Source organism: Thalassophryne amazonica, chromosome 5 (genome assembly GCF_902500255.1).
Source record: "Thalassophryne amazonica chromosome 5, fThaAma1.1, whole genome shotgun sequence".
NCBI classification, from domain to species: Eukaryota; Metazoa; Chordata; class Actinopteri; order Batrachoidiformes; family Batrachoididae; genus Thalassophryne; species Thalassophryne amazonica.
In genome coordinates, this window is record NC_047107.1 from 32964445 (window position 1) to 32988692 (window position 24248).

Below are 24248 nucleotides of genomic sequence, written 5' to 3' on the forward strand. Positions count from 1 at the left end.
AATTTAATAATTTCACTTGTGCACCTCACCACCGTGAGGTTGAAATGAAACAATCAAGATGGGCTTATAGTGTAGACTTTCAGCTTTAATTCAAGGGGTTTAACAAAAATATTGCATGAATCATTTAGGAATGACAACCATTTTTATACACAGTCCCTCCATTTTCAATGGTCATAAGTCATTGGACAAACTAAATTATAACAATTATCAAGAACACCAATCGTCACTTTACAGCCAGTTTTATTTCTGGCAAACTGCAGCTGCAGTTTCACATCTTTTTAAAGAATTCCTTCTTGGTAAGGACAAATGGATGTCTTTGATAGGCTTCTTTGGAGGATCCTTGTGTACTGCAAACAATAGACCCTTGTTACCAGTGGTGAGCACAGCTAACCAAAAAGTTAGCTTCGATAACCATTAATCCGATAACTGAAAAGTTATCTTTTATGACGCTAAACTGATAAACTGCAAAAAAAAAAAAATAATAATAATAATAATGTTTATTACAGATGTTTCTGTGTAGGCTCTCAGTTGTCCAGGTGGTTTCCATAGTAGAGAAGCTTGAATCTTTGACTGGACTGGGTTGCTTGACGCGAGGACGCTTCGCTTCAAATCACAGAAGCTTCCTCAGCTAAAATTCTTGCTCTGGTAATCTGACTTCTGTCTTGACTCTTGTAGAGAAGAATAAACAGAAGCCACAAAAGCTGGAGTTTTAAACCTAACCAGACCCCTCCTACCGAGAGGCAGACTACTATAGGCTAGTGACTAAACAGTAGCTCTAATTAGCATCTATTGTGCTCTAGTTAGCACCCTCCTAATGACAGGGCAGCTGTCCCTCCTAATGATGGGACGGACACCTCTCCTGACGGCTCCCCTGACGACTCTCCTGATGACGTGAATGACTCATTACCATGACGTGAATGACTCATTACCATGAACAAACTATTATTTATTATTTATTACAGATAACCGATAACTTTTTTGTATTGATTGGGATGCTGCCACATCAGATTACACTGTCGGCTTCTGATAAACCAGTTTCACTTTCACTTTTCACTGCTGGGTAAATTCAAGGATCACAAACACATATGAACGCACGAAAAATGAATGAATAAAAAAAAATAATAAAACCCCAAACACAAGCAGTAAAACACAGTATTAGAAGTCACAGTTTATCTCGGTATTAGATACACCATCATTTACGAGCTAAAAAGCTGCCGCTTTTTTCACACACTTTGAACCCTGCTGCTTAAACAACTGAAATACGTCCATTAATGCATTGATTGGTAGAGTAAAATACATGTAGTAAATATAAATTCTTACCTGTTAGTTTCAGTGGGATTCATCCTTTATTTAATCCAAAACAGTGTCTAAATGCGAAGGAAAGTCCCTCTGTACACACAGCTGTGCTGTGAGAGCTCCTCTCCCCCACCGAGTCATGGCAATTAAATTACAGCCACAAAGAAATAAAATAATTGTGTTGAGCGGACTCACTCACTGTTACATCCAAAGTGAACCTGAACTACACTACCCACAATGCTCCTCGACCGGCCAATCACATTTTGCACTTAATGATGACATCATCAGCAAGTGACAGGAAGCCAGTACGCCATAAACACACAACAGACGGACTAAAATGTTTTTGATGATTGATGATTTTAGATTAATTTTAGAGTTTAGAAATTTTTGACCATTAAACTTAAAAAAAAAAGTTATCGGACTGAAAGTTATCAGAACTAAATTTATTGGAAGATAATTGGTCCGATGATGGTTTTAAAACTTATCTGTTAAGATAATCCACTAGCAAAAACATTAGCTTTGATAATCATCGGTTATCAGATTAGGTGACCTGTGCCCACCACTGTTTGTTACATTCTAAATGCGCATGTTCAGTAAATCTTGCATGACTAAGCCTGAGGTTCCACCTCCACTGTGTGCATGGGGAGCGTTAAGTGCCTTTTTGTCCAAAAGACGTACAAGGAGCAGCTCTTGCAGCTTATTCCATAGGGTACTGTTATATTATGATTGCATGAGCCTAAAAAAGTCCTAAAATATGATGAAACAGCTTAATCCGGCTTCCTTAACAGGCTGGTTTACAAAATGCAGACCTGGTAATCTGCCTCAAAACAAAAGTAAAGAACTGCGCCCTTGGCCAGAAGTTCCATGCCTTATAGTGCACGTTTTACTGTTTCTATATACTTGAAAAATAATGACTTGGTGTTTTGTTTTCATGACAACTGGAGCAGTACATATTAATATTTTTGAGGAATGAGCGGAACATTGCGTTTTTATAGCGCTCTGCAATCTGCCTGACAGCGCTTCTCCAGCTATCATTTGTGTGAAGCACATTTGAATCAACATATTGAATGTAGTTTCACACAAGCTATTTTTACTGTTGTAATACTGAATGATTTTCATGAATAAAGCTGTGACAAAAATGTGCGCACTGTGCGTACAGGATTACAGCTGACAGTGCCAATGTGATCTACTGTTTTATTGTTCTGATTGTCACATCTGGAACATTTTTGAGAGGTGGGGATGGGCCAGTTGCCTGCCTAGGTGGTTGTCATCCAGGACCCTGGACAGTTCAGTAGTGTGGTGGATGCAGTGATGCATGACGTCAGTGCATGGTCTCAGGCCTGACCTCTGTGCCACTTCAAGATGAAGCTAGAAGTGGCGTGAAAGCCTATAACTCCTTCAGATTTGTCATGGGTTTCTTGGTAGCTTCCCTCAATTTCTCCTTCCTGCACTGTCAGTCCTTTTTTGAGAACTGCCCACTCCAGTCAGATGTGAAATACATGACCTTACTGTTTGTATTTCTTAATGATTTTAATGAAATTAAGTCCAAAACATAGTCAGTGAATTGGAAATGTTTAGATGTATTCTTCTCTTGATTTAAACAAACAAACAAACAAATCTGGTTGCAAAAGTAATGATTTGTTTTCTTGAAACTTCAGTGTTGAAAAAAATTGTCAGTGTGGATCTGCAGCAGGAACTTCCCACTCATCCTCAGATCCACTAGTCCTAGTCCTAGTATTAAGGAGAGCATGTTTAAGTTGTTTTTACATCTATGGTAGGCTATATGTTGCACTAAAGTAGGTTAAGTAACAGTTACAAAAGGTTAAGTTACAAAAGTGTGACAACTAAAAAAAAAATCATTTAATTATGGTGAATTACCATTATTTGTTGATTTTCAGTTCAACAGATTTATAGACACTACTACAGTTAAAGGTGTTTAATGGTGTATGTCAACAGAATCAGGTGTTTTATTTTTGTAAATTAAACAAAACTGGATCTGGTTTGTTAGTTATTTGAAAGTATTACATTTATTTGTGAACTTTAAAATCAATTTTGGGTTGCAATATACAGCATGAAATAATATAAAGAGGTTAGGACCAGTGTACCCTAGGACTAGTGGACGGTAGGACTAGTCAGCTCTAGGACCAGTGGACCCTAGGATGAGTGGACCCTAGAACTAGTCAACTCTAGGACCAGTGGACCCTAGGACCAGAAGACCCTAGGACCAGTGGACCCTAGGACCAGTGGACCCTAGGACCAGAAGACCCAAGGACTAGTGGACCCTAGGACCAGTGGACCCTAGGACCAGAAGACCCTAGGACTAGTGGACCCAAGGACTAGTGGACCCTAGGACCAGTGGACCCTAGGACTAGTGGATACTCCACATCTGCAGCAGCTATAACAAAGCAAAACAAAAACACTTCTGCAAAGTGAGCTAATCTCCAGTGTTAGCTAAACATGCTACCCATCTGTTCTATAAACAACCATACTAAAGTGTGAAAGACATAAGGATGGTGTCGGGGGAGGAGGAGGGAATTTCTGCAGCAGTTACTGCAACACTTGATACTGGTCGTGAGTGTAAACACAATGAATGAGTGCTCAGTATGTGTGGTTGAATATGTGCTCCACTTGAAGCAACATGAAACTTAATTTTTTGTGTGCACAAAACAAAATATCCCCTTTGACTGTCAAAACCAGACAATCTGTCTGGTTTGTTGTTCACAGTTGAAATGTTCTATCATGTGAAGTATTACAGTCAGATTAACTGATATTGGCAACTATAACCAGGCCAAACCTTGGCAGAGACAGTTGAAACAACAGCTGGGAGATGTTTGATGAAGTTTTTGGATCCCGTTTGAGTCTATAAAGAAGAATCAGTTTGGACTTAATTCCTGTAATGTGCAATTCCTGTTCAGTGGCTAGAATGAACAGCAGCTGCAGTATTTCAGCATCTTCATGAAATCAGTGAGTACAAAACACAATAAGTCACCAGGCGCTTTCAGACTGAGCAATTCTTGGGGCTAAGTACTGTGGGAACTCCCCAGAGAACTACACAACCTTTCCATATGCGTTCACCCCACCAATGAACCTGAATGAAGCTGTAAGACTGTACAGTCTCATCACTAATGGTTCTTATCATGCTGGGAAAGTTCCTCCCCTAAGGGTCCCGTCACACGTAGTACAAATCAGCACGAGCCGAGCTGAATCAGATTGAATGCCCAAAAAAAACAAACATAATTCCTGACACATCTGGGAGGGAATAAGAATTGCAGAGGACAGCCATCCGAATACCCAGACTGCGCCCCGTCCCGCCCCGACTGTTTCATGCACATGTTGTGTGCATGAGCCTCGAACGCAGTTCAAATGTAGGTGGAACACAGTAATAGTACCTGGACAGCTGCCAGATTGCAGTAAGAACAATAAGAATGCACCTAGAAGCCGTACGACTGCTGTCCGATTGCAGTCCGATTGCAGTCCAGCAGAATATATTTCAGCAGCACTGGTGCGTTCAGGCACATTTGGGACATTCAGCCAGGGTTTGATGTGGTGAACGTCCTCCCGAACGCAATCAAAATGTCACGAATGCCATTTGATTGTTTCGATTGCAGTCAGATGGCACTTCGACTCCCGTTTGATATTTTTCCACCTTGACTGCACCCCAAATGTATGTTTTGAGCACGATTAAAACTTTTGGGGCGGCCACACGACTGTGCCCGACTGTTTGGACTGCACTCAGAATGCTGTCTGACAGCTGTGAATGCACCTCGACGCCTCCCGAACAGTGATGTCGGTAACGCGTTACTTAGTAACCAAAATGTGGTTAGATTAGAGTAACGCGTTACTCTAATCTAACCACTTTTTTTGTAACGAGTAATCTAACATGTTAAACTTTCCAAATCAGTAATCAGATTAAAGTTACTTCTCCAAGTCACTGTGCATTACTATTATTTTTGCATTGTGGGTCGATAGCAGCATTAAACTTGGTCTGTGGGCAGGAGGTCGGGGTTTGACTGAACTACACACTTTAAGCGAGCTGTGAGCTTTTCATCAGCTCCGACTTGTCCTCACCTCTTAAAGCGTGGTAAAAACAGCACACCTGCACTGAGCTTTACCAAGACATTTTTCTCCTTTATTTAGAATTCTGAGCTGAGCCTCCGTATCGTCTCGTTAAAAACAGCTGATCCTCCAAGACACGTCAACAACTAACACTATTTTCCACTCAAATGCACCTAAACTCTCTTTCTGAGGACCACATGATGTGAAAACACAATAAAACTTTCTTACCTGTAAATCTGGTCCTGTTTTCTGCGTAAATAAATGTTATCCATTCTTTGTGCTCAAACGCCAAAGCAGGGGCGAATCCAGATGGAATGGAGGCGTGGGGCAAGGATGTGCCCCCCCACAACACCCCTGGATTAAAGGTCCGTTTTGAAGCCTTTTTTTACTACAACTACTAATACTACTTAAAATAATAATACATTTTGACAAGTAAAATGTTTATAGAGAATTTAAATGTTAGAAAAATGTTAGAATTTAATAGTTTTACAAACAATGTAGGTTAGAAATTGCAAGTTTTACTGTTACAGTGCTGTCAACAGTTAAATATGAGGTCAAGAAAGATTATTTTACTTTTTATAAAACAAGTATTTATTTTCATTGAAGTCAAGAAAGGGTGACTATAAAGTAAGTTTTGGCAAAACAAGTATCATTGTCATGTTGACGTGGCAGAGGGTTGTTGTCGGCAGCTGGGGAAAGTAACTAAAAAAGTAACTAGTAATCTAACTTAGTTACTTTTACAGTTGAGTAATCAGTAAAGTAACTAAGTTACTTTTTCAAGGAGTAATCAGTAATCAGTAATTGGATTACTTTTTCAAAGTAACTGTGGCAACATTGCTCCCGAATGCTGGTCAAATTGTCATTCGACCAGCATTCGGCCTCCAGTGTGATGGAGGCATAAACTAGGAGTTTTAGAAGCCTCCAGAACAGCATTCTAAGACCTATGATCATCCCCTACACCATCTGGTGCAAACACACATAAACAAGCTACTTCCTCAAAACGTTCTAAGAACTATAAATTAAAACCTATGAAAGATGTCATGTAACATTCAGCCAACCAGCGGAGCTGCCAGAGGGCAATCCCCCCCCCATCACCACCACTTACACCGAGCTGCTCCAAAACCAGAACTGAAGACAGTAAAGGTTTGTGGCTCCGGCATTTTCTTTGGCAGAAAACTCTCTGGCTCTTTTGACTGCAAACTTTAGAAACGTATAATCAACTTCCAGAAATTTTTACATATTAAGTAAAAGTACATGTTGCTATTTCTACACGCAGGCGTGCGATCTACAGTTTATACTGTCAGTCTCCAGGCATTTATTGATTTGAGCCATTTCACAGTGATGGCAGCGGCTGACCGGGTTCTAACTGAATAAATGTTTGCCTTGTGGTACTCCAAATGTTTGCCATGTTGTCGACGTGGCCCCATTAATTCCTCTTTGTTCACTCACACCAGTAAACCATCATGTCAGCCTCTAATTGTGAAGCAAATGAATGCGGACAAAAGGTTGATCTAATCTTAGGGAAACAAGAAAAAGAAAATAATCTGGGGAAGGGGCAGCAAAGCAGGAAATTAGTAGAAAAACAAGAGCTCTGAAGATCCTGGTTTCCTGTTTTGGGGGAAGGCAGGCGTACGTTTGGGGCGCTGCGATACAGAGCCCCCATTGTGAGCAAGTGTGTTGAGGAGTAAGGAGGTGGGGTCTGGGGGCCGGATGCAGGGTTGATTTTGCACTGAGTCCTATAACCCGTCTGCCCCTCCCTACAGGGAAAGCTAGCACGAAAAAAAGAGAAAACGGAAACTGTAAAAATAAACGAGCGAGGGCCTCCTCGCTAGAGATGGCAAACAGACAGGAAATGACACGCAGCATTAAAATGGTCTCCACTGACCTCTCTGGAACCGAGGTGCCGGTGAACCACTCAGAGTTCCCTGAATGACTTTAATCCATCAGAATGTCTTTCAGATCAGTAGAAACGGCTGGAGAGTAAAGTGCGAGACTCAAAATGCTCCAAGAAATGAAAGTTCTGAATGATAATGAGCTGCCGTTGCCAGTCTTCAGTCATTTTTCCCAGCTTTCTCCTCCAGCACCTTGGTGGAAACAATACATGAGGAGTTCTGTAGCATTCCTCGCGGCTCTGCTCTTGATAATGGAGCACTCTAGCTCTGAGGGCTTCACAGGCCGCGTCGCTATTATTATTATGACGCCCTACGAGCAGGTCGCCGCTCTCCAGCCGAAGTGCTCATCCCTCAGAGAACTCCTCGACCAACCTCACTGATCAGGACAGAGAAAAAGACATTCCTAGCAGCCGACTCTGGGACCAACACCAGCAAACAACGGTTCCTTTTGGAGTTTGGGGGGGGGCAGCTCAGTCACACGGGACGATAAAACCCCAAAACTCCGAGACGAAGGCTGGAATTTCTGAGTCATCATCACCAATCATGTTGATGCCATAGTTACAAATTCATTTCAGAAAGAAAAAGCCTCTTGATCTTGTTGTTTGTAACGTTTTGTGTTGGCGCACAGGCCGCGCTGAGGTCTTCATCCTCCTGCTCGGTGACAGCTGTTGTCATCAGCGTCGGGGCCGCTGAGCTGTGAAGCTGCTGTCAGGGAGGGCGCGCGGCACTTCAGAGGGCAGACAGCAGTCAGTGCCCACGCGTCAGGCATGCCCAAGCTTTGTGTCATAGGTTTGATATAAAAGCTGAACTAAAACGGAAAGTGCGGCGCGGCGATGAAGGCCGGCGTTATACAGCCTGTACTGGGCTTGGATCACACTTCAGATTCTGTTGACCCTGGTGAGCTTCTCCACATTCCCCAGCTTGGTGATAAGAGAGTGTATCAGACTGCTGCAGTCTGATGGTCCCATCACACACACACACACACGCACACACACTGTCATACTGCGCGCTGTCGTGGCTGCACGACGGCCAAGCTATGCTGTGGACAGTTATTTATGTATGTGCACCGCAAACAGTTTAAATCAGTGTCGCGGATGTACAAGATGAAGATTTTTGGTAGGTGCTGCAAGAGATGATTTGATTTTGTGGCACATACAATCAATAGGTTTGATTTTTTTTTTTATTTGTTTATTTATTCATGAATTTATTTACTTGCACTTGAGCAAAACGGCATCACCATACTCTGCACAGGGAGGCCCTCTGTGCATCATAGTACCATGTAATCAAAATGAAAACACAAATTAACTGGAGCACAAACCTCCATCAACACTAGTTTATAAATCCACAAATTTTTACCTTGGAATAAATTGTTAGAAGTGGCTTTTAATAAGCTAAAATATAATACAAAATATAGATCAAAAGGGCTTTTCAATGTTAAAAAGAATCAAATGTCCGCTAAATATGCAATACAGATCAAATGCGGATCAACCTTCGTCTATTCATTGAGAGTGACAGTTTGAAACTCAGTCATAAATGAGAGTGATTGAGACACTTTTGATTGAAATAAAATATCACATATACATTAAATGAGTTTTTTTTTTAATGTTAAATTTAATTGTCCACAAAATGTGTGATCTGGATCAGATCTGGATCAAACTTGGTCAGGTGATAGTGAGTGCCAGTCTGCACCTCACTTTCATATATGAGCGTGATTGGGACATGTTTGATTAAGCTATAATATAAAATATACATTAAATTAGGTTTTCAATGTTAAATTCAAACTTCCACAAAATGTGTGATCTGGATCAGATCTGGATCAAACTTTGTCAGGTGATAGTGAGTGCCAGTCTGCACCTCACTTTCAAATATGAGTGTGATTGGAACATGTTTGATTAAGATATAATATAAAATATACATTAAATGAGGTTTTCAATGTTAAATTCAAACGTCCACAAAATGTGTGATCTTTATCAGATCTGGATCAAACTTTGTCAGGTGATAGTAAGTGCCAGTCTGCACCTCACTTTCAAATATGAGTAGATTGGGACATGTCTGATTAAGATATAATATAAAATATACATTAAATAGGGTTTTCAATGTTAAATTCAAATGTCCACAAAATGTGATCAGATTTGGATCAAACTTTGTCAGGTGATAGTCAGTGCCAATCTGCACCTCACCTTCAAATCTGAGTGTGATTGGGACATGTTTGATTAAGCTATAATATAAAATATACATTAAATGAGGTTTTCAATGTTAAATTCAAACGTCCACAAAATGTGTGATCTGGATCAGACTTGGTCAGGTGATAGTGAGTGCCAGTCTGCACCTCACTTTCAAATATGAGTGTGATTGGAACATGTTTGATTAAGATATAATATAAAATATACATTAAATGAGGTTTTCAATGTTAAATTCAAACGTCCACAAAATGTGATCAGATTTGGATCAAACTTTGTCAGGTGATAGTGAGTGCCAGTCTGCACCTCACCTTCAAATCTGAGTGTGATTGGGACATGTTTGATTAAGCTATAATATAAAATATACATTAAATGAGGTTTTCAATGTTAAATTCAAACGTCCACAAAATGTGTGATCTGGATCAGATCTGGATCAAACTTTGTCAGGTGATAGTGAGTGCCAGTCTGCAACTCACTTTCAAATATGAGCGTGATTGGGACATGTTTGATTAAGATATAATATAAAATATACATTAAATGAGGTTTTCAATGTTAAATTCAAACGTCCACAAAATGTGTGATCTGGATCAGATCTGGATCAAACTTTGTCAGGTGATAGTGAGTGCCAGTCTGCACCTCACTTTCAAATATGAGTGTGATTGGGACATGTTTGATTAAGCTATAATATAAAATATACATTAAATGAGGTTTTCAATGTTAAATTCAAACGTCCACAAAATGTGTGATCTGGATCAGACTTGGTCAGGTGATAGTGAGTGCCAGTCTGCACCTCACTTTCAAATATGAGTGTGATTGGAACATGTTTGATTAAGATATAATATAAAATATACATTAAATGAGGTTTTCAATGTTAAATTCAAACGTCCACAAAATGTGTGATCTTTATCAGATCTGGATCAAACTTGGTCAGGTGATAGTGAGTGCCAGTCTGCACCTCACTTTCAAATATGAGTGTGATTGGGACATGTTTGATTAAGATATAATATAAAATATACATTAAATGGGGTTTTCAATGTTAAATTCAAACATCCACAAAATGTATGATCTGGATCAGATCTGGATCAGACTTGGTCAGGTGATAGTGAGTGCCAGTCTGCACCTCACTTTCAAATATGAGTAGATTGGGACATGTTTGATTAAGATATAATATAAAATATACATTAAATGGGGTTTTCAATGTTAAATTCAAATGTCCACAAAATGTGATCAGATCTGGATCAAACTTTGTCAGGTGATAGTGAGTGCCAGTCTGCACCTCACTTTCAAATATGAGCGTGATTGGGACATGTTTGATTAAGATATAATATAAAATATACATTAAATGAGGTTTTCAATGTTAAATTCAAACGTCCACAAAATGTGTGATCTTTATCAGATCTGGATCAAACTTGGTCAGGTGATAGTGAGTGCCAGTCTGCACCTCACTTTCAAATATGAGTGTGATTGGGACATGTTTGATTAAGATATAATATAAAATATACATTAAATGGGGTTTTCAATGTTAAATTCAAACATCCACAAAATGTATGATCTGGATCAGATCTGGATCAGACTTGGTCAGGTGATAGTGAGTGCCAGTCTGCACCTCACTTTCAAATATGAGTAGATTGGGACATGTTTGATTAAGATATAATATAAAATATACATTAAATGGGGTTTTCAATGTTAAATTCAAATGTCCACAAAATGTGATCAGATCTGGATCAAACTTTGTCAGGTGATAGTGAGTGCCAGTCTGCACCTCACTTTCAAATATGAGCGTGATTGGGACATGTTTGATTAAGATATAATATAAAATATACATTAAATGAGGTTTTCAATGTTAAATTCAAACGTCCACAAAATGTGTGATCTGGATCAGATCTGGATCAAACTTTGTCAGGTGATAGTGAGTGCCAGTCTGCACCTCACTTTCAAATATGAGTGTGATTGGGACATGTTTGATTAAGATATAATATAAAATATACATTAAATGAGGTTTTCAATGTTAAATTCAAATGTCCACAAAATGTGATCAGATCTGGATCAAACCTTGCCAGGTGATAGTGAGTGCCAGTCTGCACCTCACTTTCAAATATGAGTGTGATTGAGACATGTTTGATTAAGATATAATATAAAATATACATTAAATGAGGTTTTCAATGTTAAATTCAAATGTCCACAAAATGTGATCAGATCTGGATCAAACTTTGTCAGGTGATAGTGAGTGCCAGTCTGCACCTCACTTTCAAATATGAGTGTGATTGGGACATGTTTGTTTAAGCTATAATATAAAATATACATTAAATGAGGTTTTCAATGTTAAATTCAAACGTCCACAAAATGTGTGATCTGGATCAGATCTGGATCAAACTTTGTCAGGTGATAGTGAGTGCCAGTCTGCACCTCACTTTCATATATGAGCGTGATTGGGACATGTTTGATTCAGCTATAATATAAAATATACATTAAATTAGGTTTTCAATGTTAAATTCAAACGTCCACAAAATGTGTGATCTGGATCAGATCTGGATCAAACTTTGTCAGGTGATAGTGAGTGCCAGTCTGCACCTCACTTTCAAATCTGAGTGTGATTGGAACATGTTTGATTAAGATATAATATAAAATATACATTAAATGAGGTTTTCAATGTTAAATTCAAACGTCCACAAAATGTGTGATCTTTATCAGATCTGGATCAAACTTGGTCAGGTGATAGTAAGTGCCAGTCTGCACCTCACTTTCAAATATGAGTAGATTGGGACATGTCTGATTAAGATATAATATAAAATATACATTAAATGGGGTTTTCAATGTTAAATTCAAATGTCCACAAAATGTGATCAGATTTGGATCAAACTTTGTCAGGTGATAGTCAGTGCCAATCTGCACCTCACTTTCAAATCTGAGTGTGATTGGGACATGTTTGATTAAGATATAATATAAAATATACATTAAATGAGGTTTTCAATGTTAAATTCAAACGTCCACAAAATGTGTGATCTGGATCAGATCTGGATCAAACTTTGTCAGGTGATAGTGAGTGCCAGTCTGCACCTCACTTTCAAATATGAGTGTGATTGGAACATGTTTGATTAAGATATAATATAAAATATACATTAAATGAGGTTTTCAATGTTAAATTCAAACGTCCACAAAATGTGTGATCTGGATCAGATCTGGATCAAACTTTGTCAGGTGATAGTGAGTGCCAGTCTGCACCTCACTTTCAAATATGAGTGTGATTGGAACATGTTTGATTAAGATATAATATAAAATATACATTAAATGAGGTTTTCAATGTTAAATTCAAACGTCCACAAAATGTGTGATCTTTATCAGATCTGGATCAAACTTGGTCAGGTGATAGTGAGTGCCAGTCTGCACCTCACTTTCAAATATGAGTGTGATTGGGACATGTTTGATTAAGATATAATATAAAATATACATTAAATGGGGTTTTCAATGTTAAATTCAAATGTCCACAAAATGTGTGATCTTTATCAGATCTGGATCAAACTTGGTCAGGTGATAGTGAGTGCCAGTCTGCACCTCACTTTCAAATATGAGTCGATTGGGACATGTTTGATTAAGCTATAATATAAAATATACATTAAATGAGGTTTTCAATGTTAAATTCAAACGTCCACAAAATGTGTGATCTGGATCAGACTTGGTCAGGTGATAGTGAGTGCCAGTCTGCACCTCACTTTCAAATATGAGTGTGATTGGAACATGTTTGATTAAGATATAAAATATACATTAAATGAGGTTTTCAATGTTAAATTCAAACGTCCACAAAATGTGTGATCTTTATCAGATCTGGATCAAACTTGGTCAGGTGATAGTGAGTGCCAGTCTGCACCTCACTTTCAAATATGAGTGTGATTGGGACATGTTTGATTAAGATATAATATAAAATATACATTAAATGGGGTTTTCAATGTTAAATTCAAACATCCACAAAATGTATGATCTGGATCAGATCTGGATCAGACTTGGTCAGGTGATAGTGAGTGCCAGTCTGCACCTCACTTTCAAATATGAGTAGATTGGGACATGTTTGATTAAGATATAATATAAAATATACATTAAATGGGGTTTTCAATGTTAAATTCAAATGTCCACAAAATGTGATCAGATCTGGATCAAACTTTGTCAGCTGATAGTGAGTGCCAGTCTGCACCTCACTTTCAAATATGAGCGTGATTGGGACATGTTTGATTAAGATATAATATAAAATATACATTAAATGAGGTTTTCAATGTTAAATTCAAACGTCCACAAAATGTGTGATCTTTATCAGATCTGGATCAAACTTGGTCAGGTGATAGTGAGTGCCAGTCTGCACCTCACTTTCAAATATGAGTGTGATTGGGACATGTTTGATTAAGATATAATATAAAATATACATTAAATGGGGTTTTCAATGTTAAATTCAAACATCCACAAAATGTATGATCTGGATCAGATCTGGATCAGACTTGGTCAGGTGATAGTGAGTGCCAGTCTGCACCTCACTTTCAAATATGAGTAGATTGGGACATGTTTGATTAAGATATAATATAAAATATACATTAAATGGGGTTTTCAATGTTAAATTCAAATGTCCACAAAATGTGATCAGATCTGGATCAAACTTTGTCAGGTGATAGTGAGTGCCAGTCTGCACCTCACTTTCAAATATGAGCGTGATTGGGACATGTTTGATTAAGATATAATATAAAATATACATTAAATGAGGTTTTCAATGTTAAATTCAAACGTCCACAAAATGTGTGATCTGGATCAGATCTGGATCAAACTTTGTCAGGTGATAGTGAGTGCCAGTCTGCACCTCACTTTCAAATATGAGTGTGATTGGGACATGTTTGATTAAGATATAATATAAAATATACATTAAATGAGGTTTTCAATGTTAAATTCAAATGTCCACAAAATGTGATCAGATCTGGATCAAACCTTGCCAGGTGATAGTGAGTGCCAGTCTGCACCTCACTTTCAAATATGAGTGTGATTGAGACATGTTTGATTAAGATATAATATAAAATATACATTAAATGAGGTTTTCAATGTTAAATTCAAATGTCCACAAAATGTGATCAGATCTGGATCAAACTTTGTCAGGTGATAGTGAGTGCCAGTCTGCACCTCACTTTCAAATATGAGTGTGATTAGGACATGTTTGTTTAAGCTATAATATAAAATATACATTAAATGAGGTTTTCAATGTTAAATTCAAACGTCCACAAAATGTGTGATCTGGATCAGATCTGGATCAAACTTTGTCAGGTGATAGTGAGTGCCAGTCTGCACCTCACTTTCATATATGAGCGTGATTGGGACATGTTTGATTCAGCTATAATATAAAATATACATTAAATTAGGTTTTCAATGTTAAATTCAAACGTCCACAAAATGTGTGATCTGGATCAGATCTGGATCAAACTTTGTCAGGTGATAGTGAGTGCCAGTCTGCACCTCACTTTCAAATCTGAGTGTGATTGGAACATGTTTGATTAAGATATAATATAAAATATACATTAAATGAGGTTTTCAATGTTAAATTCAAACGTCCACAAAATGTGTGATCTTTATCAGATCTGGATCAAACTTGGTCAGGTGATAGTAAGTGCCAGTCTGCACCTCACTTTCAAATATGAGTAGATTGGGACATGTCTGATTAAGATATAATATAAAATATACATTAAATGGGGTTTTCAATGTTAAATTCAAATGTCCACAAAATGTGATCAGATTTGGATCAAACTTTGTCAGGTGATAGTCAGTGCCAATCTGCACCTCACTTTCAAATCTGAGTGTGATTGGGACATGTTTGATTAAGATATAATATAAAATATACATTAAATGAGGTTTTCAATGTTAAATTCAAACGTCCACAAAATGTGTGATCTGGATCAGATCTGGATCAAACTTTGTCAGGTGATAGTGAGTGCCAGTCTGCACCTCACTTTCAAATATGAGTGTGATTGGAACATGTTTGATTAAGATATAATATAAAATATACATTAAATGAGGTTTTCAATGTTAAATTCAAACGTCCACAAAATGTGTGATCTTTATCAGATCTGGATCAAACTTGGTCAGGTGATAGTGAGTGCCAGTCTGCACCTCACTTTCAAATATGAGTGTGATTGGGACATGTTTGATTAAGATATAATATAAAATATACATTAAATGGGGTTTTCAATGTTAAATTCAAATGTCCACAAAATGTGTGATCTTTATCAGATCTGGATCAAACTTGGTCAGGTGATAGTGAGTGCCAGTCTGCACCTCACTTTCAAATATGAGTCGATTGGGACATGTTTGATTAAGATATAATATAAAATATACATTAAATGGGGTTTTCAATGTTAAATTCAAACGTCCACAAAATGTGTGATCTGGATCAGATCTGGATCAAACTTGGTCAGGTGATAGTAAGTGCCAGTCTGCAGCTCACTTTCAAATATGAGCATGATTGGGACATGTTTGATTAAGATATAATATAAAATATACATTAAATGGGGTTTTCAATGTTAAATTCAAATGTCCACAAAATGTGATCAGATCTGGATCAAACTTTGTCAGGTGATAGTGAGTGCCAGTCTGCACCTCACTTTCAAATATGAGTGTGATTGAGACATGTTTGATTAAGATATAATATAAAATATTCATTAAATGAGGTTTTCAATGTTAAATTCAAATAAACAAATAAATTTTAAAAAGCATGCATGGAGTGTGTTCATAATCAGCTGATAAAAGCAGACTGTCTAGTCTGTGTTCATAATTTTCTTTTCCTGGCAGAAAATCACAGGCAAGGTGCAGAGAAGCACTTCCTCTGAACTTTGATTAAAAAAAAAAAAGATACAGAATGTGTTTCTCAACAACCTGGAATATACTGCGTAGTCCGTCCAATCTGCTCTCATAAATTAGCTTTATTGTCTCTATTTGGACAGATAGTATTGTGTGACATGTCCGCAAATTTACAAGCTTCTCCTTCAGTTGTCCTGGTTGTCATGATGAAATAATGACATTTCATTCCATGATTCTGCTTGACATCATACAGTCTGCAATCATTAAATATGGAGTCTTCCCGAAGTTAAATAAATCCATATTGCACAGTGTGGCTTGCAGTGCATAACGGGTTTAGCTCAGTCGTTGCCTTAATCCCAGTGCACACGTTTCTGTGTATATTTTAGGTGTAAATGAGGTTAGATAGAAAAGGGTGGAAGAGAAAAAGACACAGAGCGACGACCACTAGAGAGAGGAAATAGTGGGCAGGGCCTGGCCTTTCATCACTGCACTAATGAGCCCTGGGACACAGTCTGGAAACAGCAGTATTGTTCTGCTCCGCCCAGGTCAACAAATCCCATACAGCTACCAGCGCACACAAACACACATACAAATTATAGCATGGCCACGAGGCCACACAACATCCTTCTGACGGCCTTCTTATTTTCTTTCACACTAATGCAGAATCTTCTTTAATTGCTGAAATTCACACAGTACCAAAAAATGTGTGTGTGTGGGAAGTTGTCAGCGGATCAAAGCTAGAGTTGGAAACATCATCACCTCCTTAAAAAGCTGTGAAGTTGTTGCAAAATGTTCTTTGTGACACGTTGGCGTGCGCTCAAAGAACTGGGCTGTGCTGTCCAACGCTGTCTGCAGAGACATAAACACAGCCGACCTCAGGCTTTTGGTCTGAGGCCAGTTAGCTTTTACTCCATCATTATAATGTGCATCCCATCTATAAAATTCCAGCCAATCCACACAGTTGTTTTTACCGTTGACCATTTTCAAAAACAGTTTTCTTGATTAAAATAACTCATCTTTTGGAAAGTGAATGGGTATGACATGCCTGAGGTTTTGCATGGTGTGAGGTCGCACTGGTTGAGGACTTATTCTGGAAATATGGATAAGAACGTCCGCTGAGGTTTGTGCACCACAGTGTTTATACATGTGAGCTTCTGGAAGGAAATCCTCTTCTGGGACCAGTCCAGTGGAATCTGCTGGTTTTTTTTTTTTATGATTTAGCAGCACAGGTCATGTTCCAACCCACATGAGTACCATCCTGCAGATCATCTGACCACTTCAACATTGATTTTCCCACCTGACCAATAAAGAACACTGTGGTGGTTAACTGTGCTGTTGTTTAGCTGATGAAGAGGCATGTGTGGGCGAACACATGGGTGTGGACACTGAATGGGAAAAGGGTGGAGGAAAGTCCTTTGGTAGTAGAAAATTAGATCTTCAAAGAATGTGGTGTGGTAGTAGAGAAGTTTTTCAGTGGAACAGGAATGGAGGGAATGCTTGGCGAGCAATTTTATATTTCAATAATATTTTATGTGGTTAAAAATTTGCATCTTGCTGAACTCAGGTCTATGCAGTGTTCGGGGTAAGGTTTCCTTTCACTATGCATGAATGCCTCGACTGATTCTCCCTTTCATTTTTACTTGAAGTCTTCTTGAAGTTAGTATTTAGAGGATCTGCCATCCAACCGGAACAAAGCAGCACGCAGGTACAACCGATGCAACTGCTATGCATAATTGCATTTATTTACTTGGAAGCCCAGGGGTGCGTTGGTCTAAAAATGACATGGTGCCACGCACAGTGCCATGCAGAGTGCCTGCATACTGCGATTGTGAGGCAGCAAAGAGCATAAAGCAGAAAACCCTGGAGTTTCAGAGACATAGTATGTGGAAGATTATTTAGATATTCCACACATAGACGAGATCACGCCGCTTCCACACACAGGGATGCCCAGTAATGCATCATACTCAACATACTTTTAAGACACATTTTGAATAGCAGACTAAAAGTTAAGCACAATAGTTTATGCATATTAATGCATATTTCTACAAATTTCCACGCACACAAGCAAAACACTTTTTGCATTTAGCACTTGCATTTTTGCAGTACACAGTCAGAAATGTGCATTAGGTTTAAAGTTAGAGTTTGGGTTAGACATTAAGGCCCCGTTACACAGGACAGCATCATTTGTGATCATCATTTGTCTGTTGTGTGTTCTAAAACTTTGCCTAGACGTAAAAGGGAATCGAAAACACCATTCTGTGTAACTGCTTCAGTGTCCCTTGTGCATTGTTGTTGTTGTTGTCTCCACTGAAGTTGGGGTGCTACAAATGATGTCATGTTTCCAAGGATTTTTCTTATTTATACAGTGCATCTGGAAAGTATTTACAGCGCTTCACTTTTTCCACATTTGTTATATTACAGCCTTATTCAAAAATGGAGTAAATTCATTTTTCCTCTCAAAATTCTGCTCACAACACCCCATAATGACAACATGAAAAAAGATTTTGATTAATTTTTTTTAGCAAATTAATTAAAAATAAATTTAAAAAACACCTAAGAAATTACACGTACATAAGTATTCACGCCCTTTGCTCAATACTTTGTTGATGCACCTTTAGCAGCAATTACATATTCAAGTCTTCTTGAATATGATGCCACAAGCTTGGTGCACCTATCTTTGGACAGTTTTGCACATTCCTCTGTGCAGCTCCATCAGGTTGGATGGGGAGCGTCGGTGCACAGACATTTTCAGATCTCTCCAGAGATGTTCAATCAGATTCAGGTCTGGGCTCTGGCTGGGCCACTCAAGAACATTCATAGAGTTGTCCTGAAGACACTCGTTTGATATCTTGGCTGTGTGCTTAGGGTCATTGTCCTGCTGAAAGATGAACCCAGTCCCAGCCCCAGTCTGAGGTCAAGAGCGCTCTGGAGCAGGTTTTCATCCAGGATGTCTCTGTACATTGCTGCATTCATCTTTTCCTCACCTGACTAGTCTCCCAGTTCCTGCCAGTGAAAAACATCCCCATAGCATGATGCTGCCACCACAATGCTTCACTGTAGGGATGGTATTGGCTAGGTGATGAGCGGGGCCTGGTTTCCTTCAAACATGATGTCAAGAGTTCAATCTTTCTCTCATCAGACCAGAGAATTTTGTTTCTCATGGTCTGAGAGTCCTTCAGGTGCCTTTTGTCAAACTCCAGGCAGGCTGTTGTGTGCCTTTTACTAAGGAGTGGCTTCCATCTGACCACATCTGGATTGTTGCAGAGATGGTTGTCCTTCTAGAAGGTTCTCCTCTTTCCATAGAGGAATGCTGGAGCACTGACAGAGTGACTATTGGGTTCTTGGTCACCTCGCTGTCTCAGACTCTTCTCCCCTGATCGCTCAGAGTTGAATTTTGAGGAAAAATGAATTTCATTCATTCTGGAATTAGGCTGTAACATGACAAAATGTGGAGAAAGTGAAGCGTTGTGAATAATTTACAGATGCACCGTACATTACGCACCTTAGACCGTGCTCCACATATCATCAAAATAGGCCATAAGTGTGTCGCTGTCATTCCTGTATGTATTTTTTTCCTTGACTGAATATTTTCTCTCTGTCTCACTCTCGTTCTCCAGGGACCTTAAGCACAACTTAATCAGCACCGTTATGCCCGGAGCCTTCCAGGGCCTATTTGAGCTTCGGAAACTGTGAGTATTGACATTGACAGGTTTCACTTCCAGGTTCACAGAAATCACGGGAAATTTATTCCATCTGTTTGATGTGATGATGGATGAGGAACGCTGTGCAGGTCTTTCAGATGGATGGTCATTTAAGGGTTAAGCACATTGCAGGTGGCACCAGCAGTGTGTCCACCTGTAGAATGTAGCTGTTTTCCTGAGAAGGTCTGGCACATCACTGGTTTTTCACATTGTTTTTAAGTCTTTAAGGTTGCTTCTAGTACTTCGATATTGCAGGTTACAGATGTTTATCTGGGCTGGCAGAAGTTTACATCTGATCAGTCACATTACACAGCCTGAAAAGCTCCACCTAGCAGTTCTTGAGACATCACAGAGTTCCTAGCCTGGAGTAGGAATTTAAAAACCAGGGCCATATATCTCCTTGTATTTATCTTTCGTGCACAGTGTTTTGGCAGCTTGTGGTGGACCTCATGCCTTGTATTGAGCTCCTGGTGTTACTGTGACCATTAAAGGCCTCCTCCTCCTCGGTTTCTGCTCATCTCTGATGATCCTCACGAGGCTCTTCTTGTCATCGCTGCTGCCTTGCTCCACCGTCGTAGAAACCGCAGGTCGTGCTGAGGCTCCACACACGTCACTGGATGTGGCAGGGCAGCGGTTTGCCACCACTCGCTGCTCAGTCGTGTTGCGGGACGCGGCGGTCACCGTGGTCACTGTGCGCCGCACTGCGTGACTCTCCTTCCCTCCTCGCCCTACTTGTGTTTTGCCTGCCAGGTCTGGGGCTTCTCAAAACAAACAGGGGGAGATAAACACATGCTCTGGACAGCTTTCTGCTGGTTAGTGTCAGAGGAGCAGCAGAGCAGATCCTTCACTGGCTGAGGCTGTACATCGCACTCAGAACTCGAGAGCAGCTCAGAGGTCCTGCTTCCCCCCACTGGTGATAAACTTTTGCCTGGGGCCCCAAAACCGGTGATAAGAGAAAGTGACAGGAACTGTAGATGGGCTTAAACTGAAATTACTTTACTTTTGTGAGGTTTCTAAAATAGTGGGATGCAATAAGTAGATAAAATAAAGAGTGAAAAGTAGAGACTACTGGTGGTATTACTGCATAAGATACAGACATAACAATAACTAATAAGACACCGCAGTCTCATTTGAACCCTGCGCGATATCGCGGGATTTGACCACTTATGGGGACAGCCGCTCTGGTGTACCGTTTTATTTACAGCTGCAATCACTGAAGCAGTCGCACAAAGTGCAGTTTTTTCGGTTCCCAGTGGACAAGGGAAGATGAGGCGAATGGGAGAGGTCGTGTTGGTAAATGTTAGCCAGCTAACCAGAGTCGCTGTGTTCTCTTGCCTACACAACCACCTCGACACGTTTGAGCTCCGGGTTCTAAACAAACCAGAACACGTCCACTTTCCACCGCATCGTCACTGTTTCTTTGTATTTTCACTTAGTTTGCATGTAATTTGCCCAAAATCTCGGAGAAAATCCAGTGTTTCTGTCCCCAGAAGTAGAGAAATTACATTATATCAGTGCTGTATAGTAACGAAGTAAAAATACTTCACTACTGTACTTAAGTACATTTTGGGAGACTTTGTACTTTACTTGAGTTTTTTAATTCAGCTTACTTTCACTTTTACTTCATTACGTTTCCGACCTTAATTGCATACTTCTACTCCGATATATTTTCTATGCGCCATACCGTTACTCGTTACAAAAAACACAGACACACACACACACACACCACTGATTACTAGTGACTGCAACGAAGTCAGGTCGATTTGTCACGAGGCATGTCTGGTAGGCGTTTTTGCAGTTGCGCACTTGTGGGGTGTTTGTCAGGAAAATGATCATTTCTCTACATTGATTACAGACCTGCAGCGGGTCTGTAATCAACTTTTCTGCAGCGCGGTTTTGCTTTGAACCTTGAACCAATCGAAGCAGTGATTCTCAGGTCGAAGCAGTGCTTCGATCTACAATTCGTTGATTTTATTTCGGTTTATCCTAATTTTTTTCCCGCTAAAACCCTGAAGAGCATATGTCTGTGAGTAATATTTAATATTTTTATGTTAAACCGACCTGTTATGGTCTTCTGAAACAGTTGATAGATGTATTTCATACAGACGGTTGCCCAGTTCTGGATCACCTTTTTTAAAGTCCTGTTATACGGAGCCATAATGCAACTGAATGTCCTTTATTGGGTATTGTTGTATTTGGTATTTGGATATTATTTAGCTGAAAAAGTCTGGGTGGAGTAGCGCTTCTACTTAAAGTGTGAAGCCACATTATGTGTGGTGCAAACATTTGCCAGAAACGGATCACTTTTGCCAGTTCCGGATCACTTTTGCCAGTTCCAGATCACAACACTCTGTGTCACTTTGGGTTCATTCCTGGCATCTGGCTGGAGCCCTTCTAATGCAGAATGATACACATTGTGCCTGAGAATGTGTTTTGAACACAAAATGATAGAAATAATACTTATTAAATGAGAATTTACTTCGTTTCGAAAAGCGCCATTATACGTTTTCATGAGCAAAAAAATGAAGTGTGGAGGTGAGATTTCTCCCGAATTAAAAAGTAAAAGCCCCCACATTCATGCCCATTCGTGATGTTGAGATGACCCCCAGAGTCCACAAGGCTCACAAGTACTGACACGAGGCTGCTGCTTCAGTGATCCGCAACTGGCAAATTTTCGCGTCGGAGATAAATGCGAGCAGCAATTAAACAGCATGACATAACACACTGACATTTTCTACCCAAGTAAGTAAGTATTTTCCCACTCTAGAACCAAAAACACCGAACGGCTAACTCACCTTTGCTACGTTTTAGAGATCGTTACTTTAAAACTTGCAGGAATGAGTGAGTGAGAAAAAGCGCGCACACCGCAGACACCTGGATGTTTTGATTCCTCTGCTGATCAGAAGGATGGCTGGATCCGGTTGAGCTTGTGGTTGTTTGTAGACAAAACATCAATCTTTCCATTGGTACCAAGTATTAGCTTATTTGTGCTGATTACACAAGTGACTGCAACTTAAAAACGGGACTGATGCTAATGCGTTAGCATGTCTATGGCGTTTTCAATGTTAAAGTTAGCATTAAGCTGTTCGCATCAGCACGGTTGTGTTGATTTGTTTTCTGTATAATTAATGGCTCAGTGTTCGTTGTCGTAAAGAGTCAAATTGTAATTTTTTAAATTTATTTTTATTCATATATTATAGCAACAACAATAATAGTCTACATAATAGACAATAATAGTCAATAATAATAGACTAATAATAATACAATAACATGCTTTTGGAGGGCGGTATGCATTTTCAAGAGGCCCGACGTCCATGCCCAGTCGCCCAAAATGACAGCTATTCACCCAAGTTAGACGAGGGTGAATAGCTGTCATTTTGGGCGACTGGGCATGGACTTAGGGACTCAGAAAAATGCATACCGCACGACTACAGCATGTTATTTGCATTATTATCACTTTTTACTGAGATACATAACACGTAACGCATACATAAAAAGTTGGCTCACTTAACTTCTGCCTTGTCACCTGGCGCGTGCTGCTGTTCAAATTCAGCAGTGCGTCCTCATCAAGCTGGCTGCTTTAGCTGCTGTTCATTGTCGTACTATCCATGAGAAAATCATCTGGAATATCCATATTGGGACCAAAACACACTTCTCGCCTTTTCATCTTTTCCTCTGCGGACAGTTTGCCCCCCCCCCCGCGGACAGTTCTTGGGCTGCGCGCGCACTATGACGTCATTTGTTTACGCACAGCGGGTGGGTATAGCCAGATACCGTCGACGTAAATCTATGATACCGGCCCAGCAACACCCCGGTAAAGTGATCATAATTTTACAATACAATTTTAGAGAAAGACACAATAAGAACCTAATGAAACAAAACACAACAGAATAGATAAAACCATGTAACAATGAAAATAAATAAATACATATAGAAATAAATAACTGTTTCCTGTGAACACCTAGTGAGTAGCCTACTCTCGTTTAGGTTTTGAAACCTTGTTTCTGAAGTGTTTTTGTGTGATGTGCACAATTTTCAGTATTTTGACTAACACTACCAGTCATTTACAAGCCTAGATAAACCTTTATATTTATATATAAAAAAAAAATCAGTCCGTTTTTGATTATTAACATTTACTTGTACTTTTACTTTCAACACTTGAGTACATTTAGTTGTACATTAACTTGTCATAAGTACAATAAATACTAGATACTTTAAGACTTTTACTTGAGTAGCATTTCAGTCAGTTACTTGAACTTCTACCAAAGTCATTTTTTAAAATGGGTATCTGTACTTTTATTTAA

The 24248-nt window shown here is 39.2% G+C and overlaps 1 protein-coding gene across 4 annotated transcripts in view; it reads left to right on the plus strand.

Moving 5' to 3' along the window:
• adgra2 (adhesion G protein-coupled receptor A2) overlaps positions 1-24248 on the plus strand; it is a 180856-nt gene that overhangs the window by 116256 nt on the left and 40352 nt on the right. For all 4 annotated transcript variants that reach the window (XM_034169935.1, XM_034169934.1, XM_034169937.1 and 1 more), the window contains exon 3: positions 19861-19932. In XM_034169935.1, the coding sequence (XP_034025826.1) occupies positions 19861-19932 (72 nt within the window). The remainder of the gene's footprint in view (positions 1-19860; positions 19933-24248) is intronic.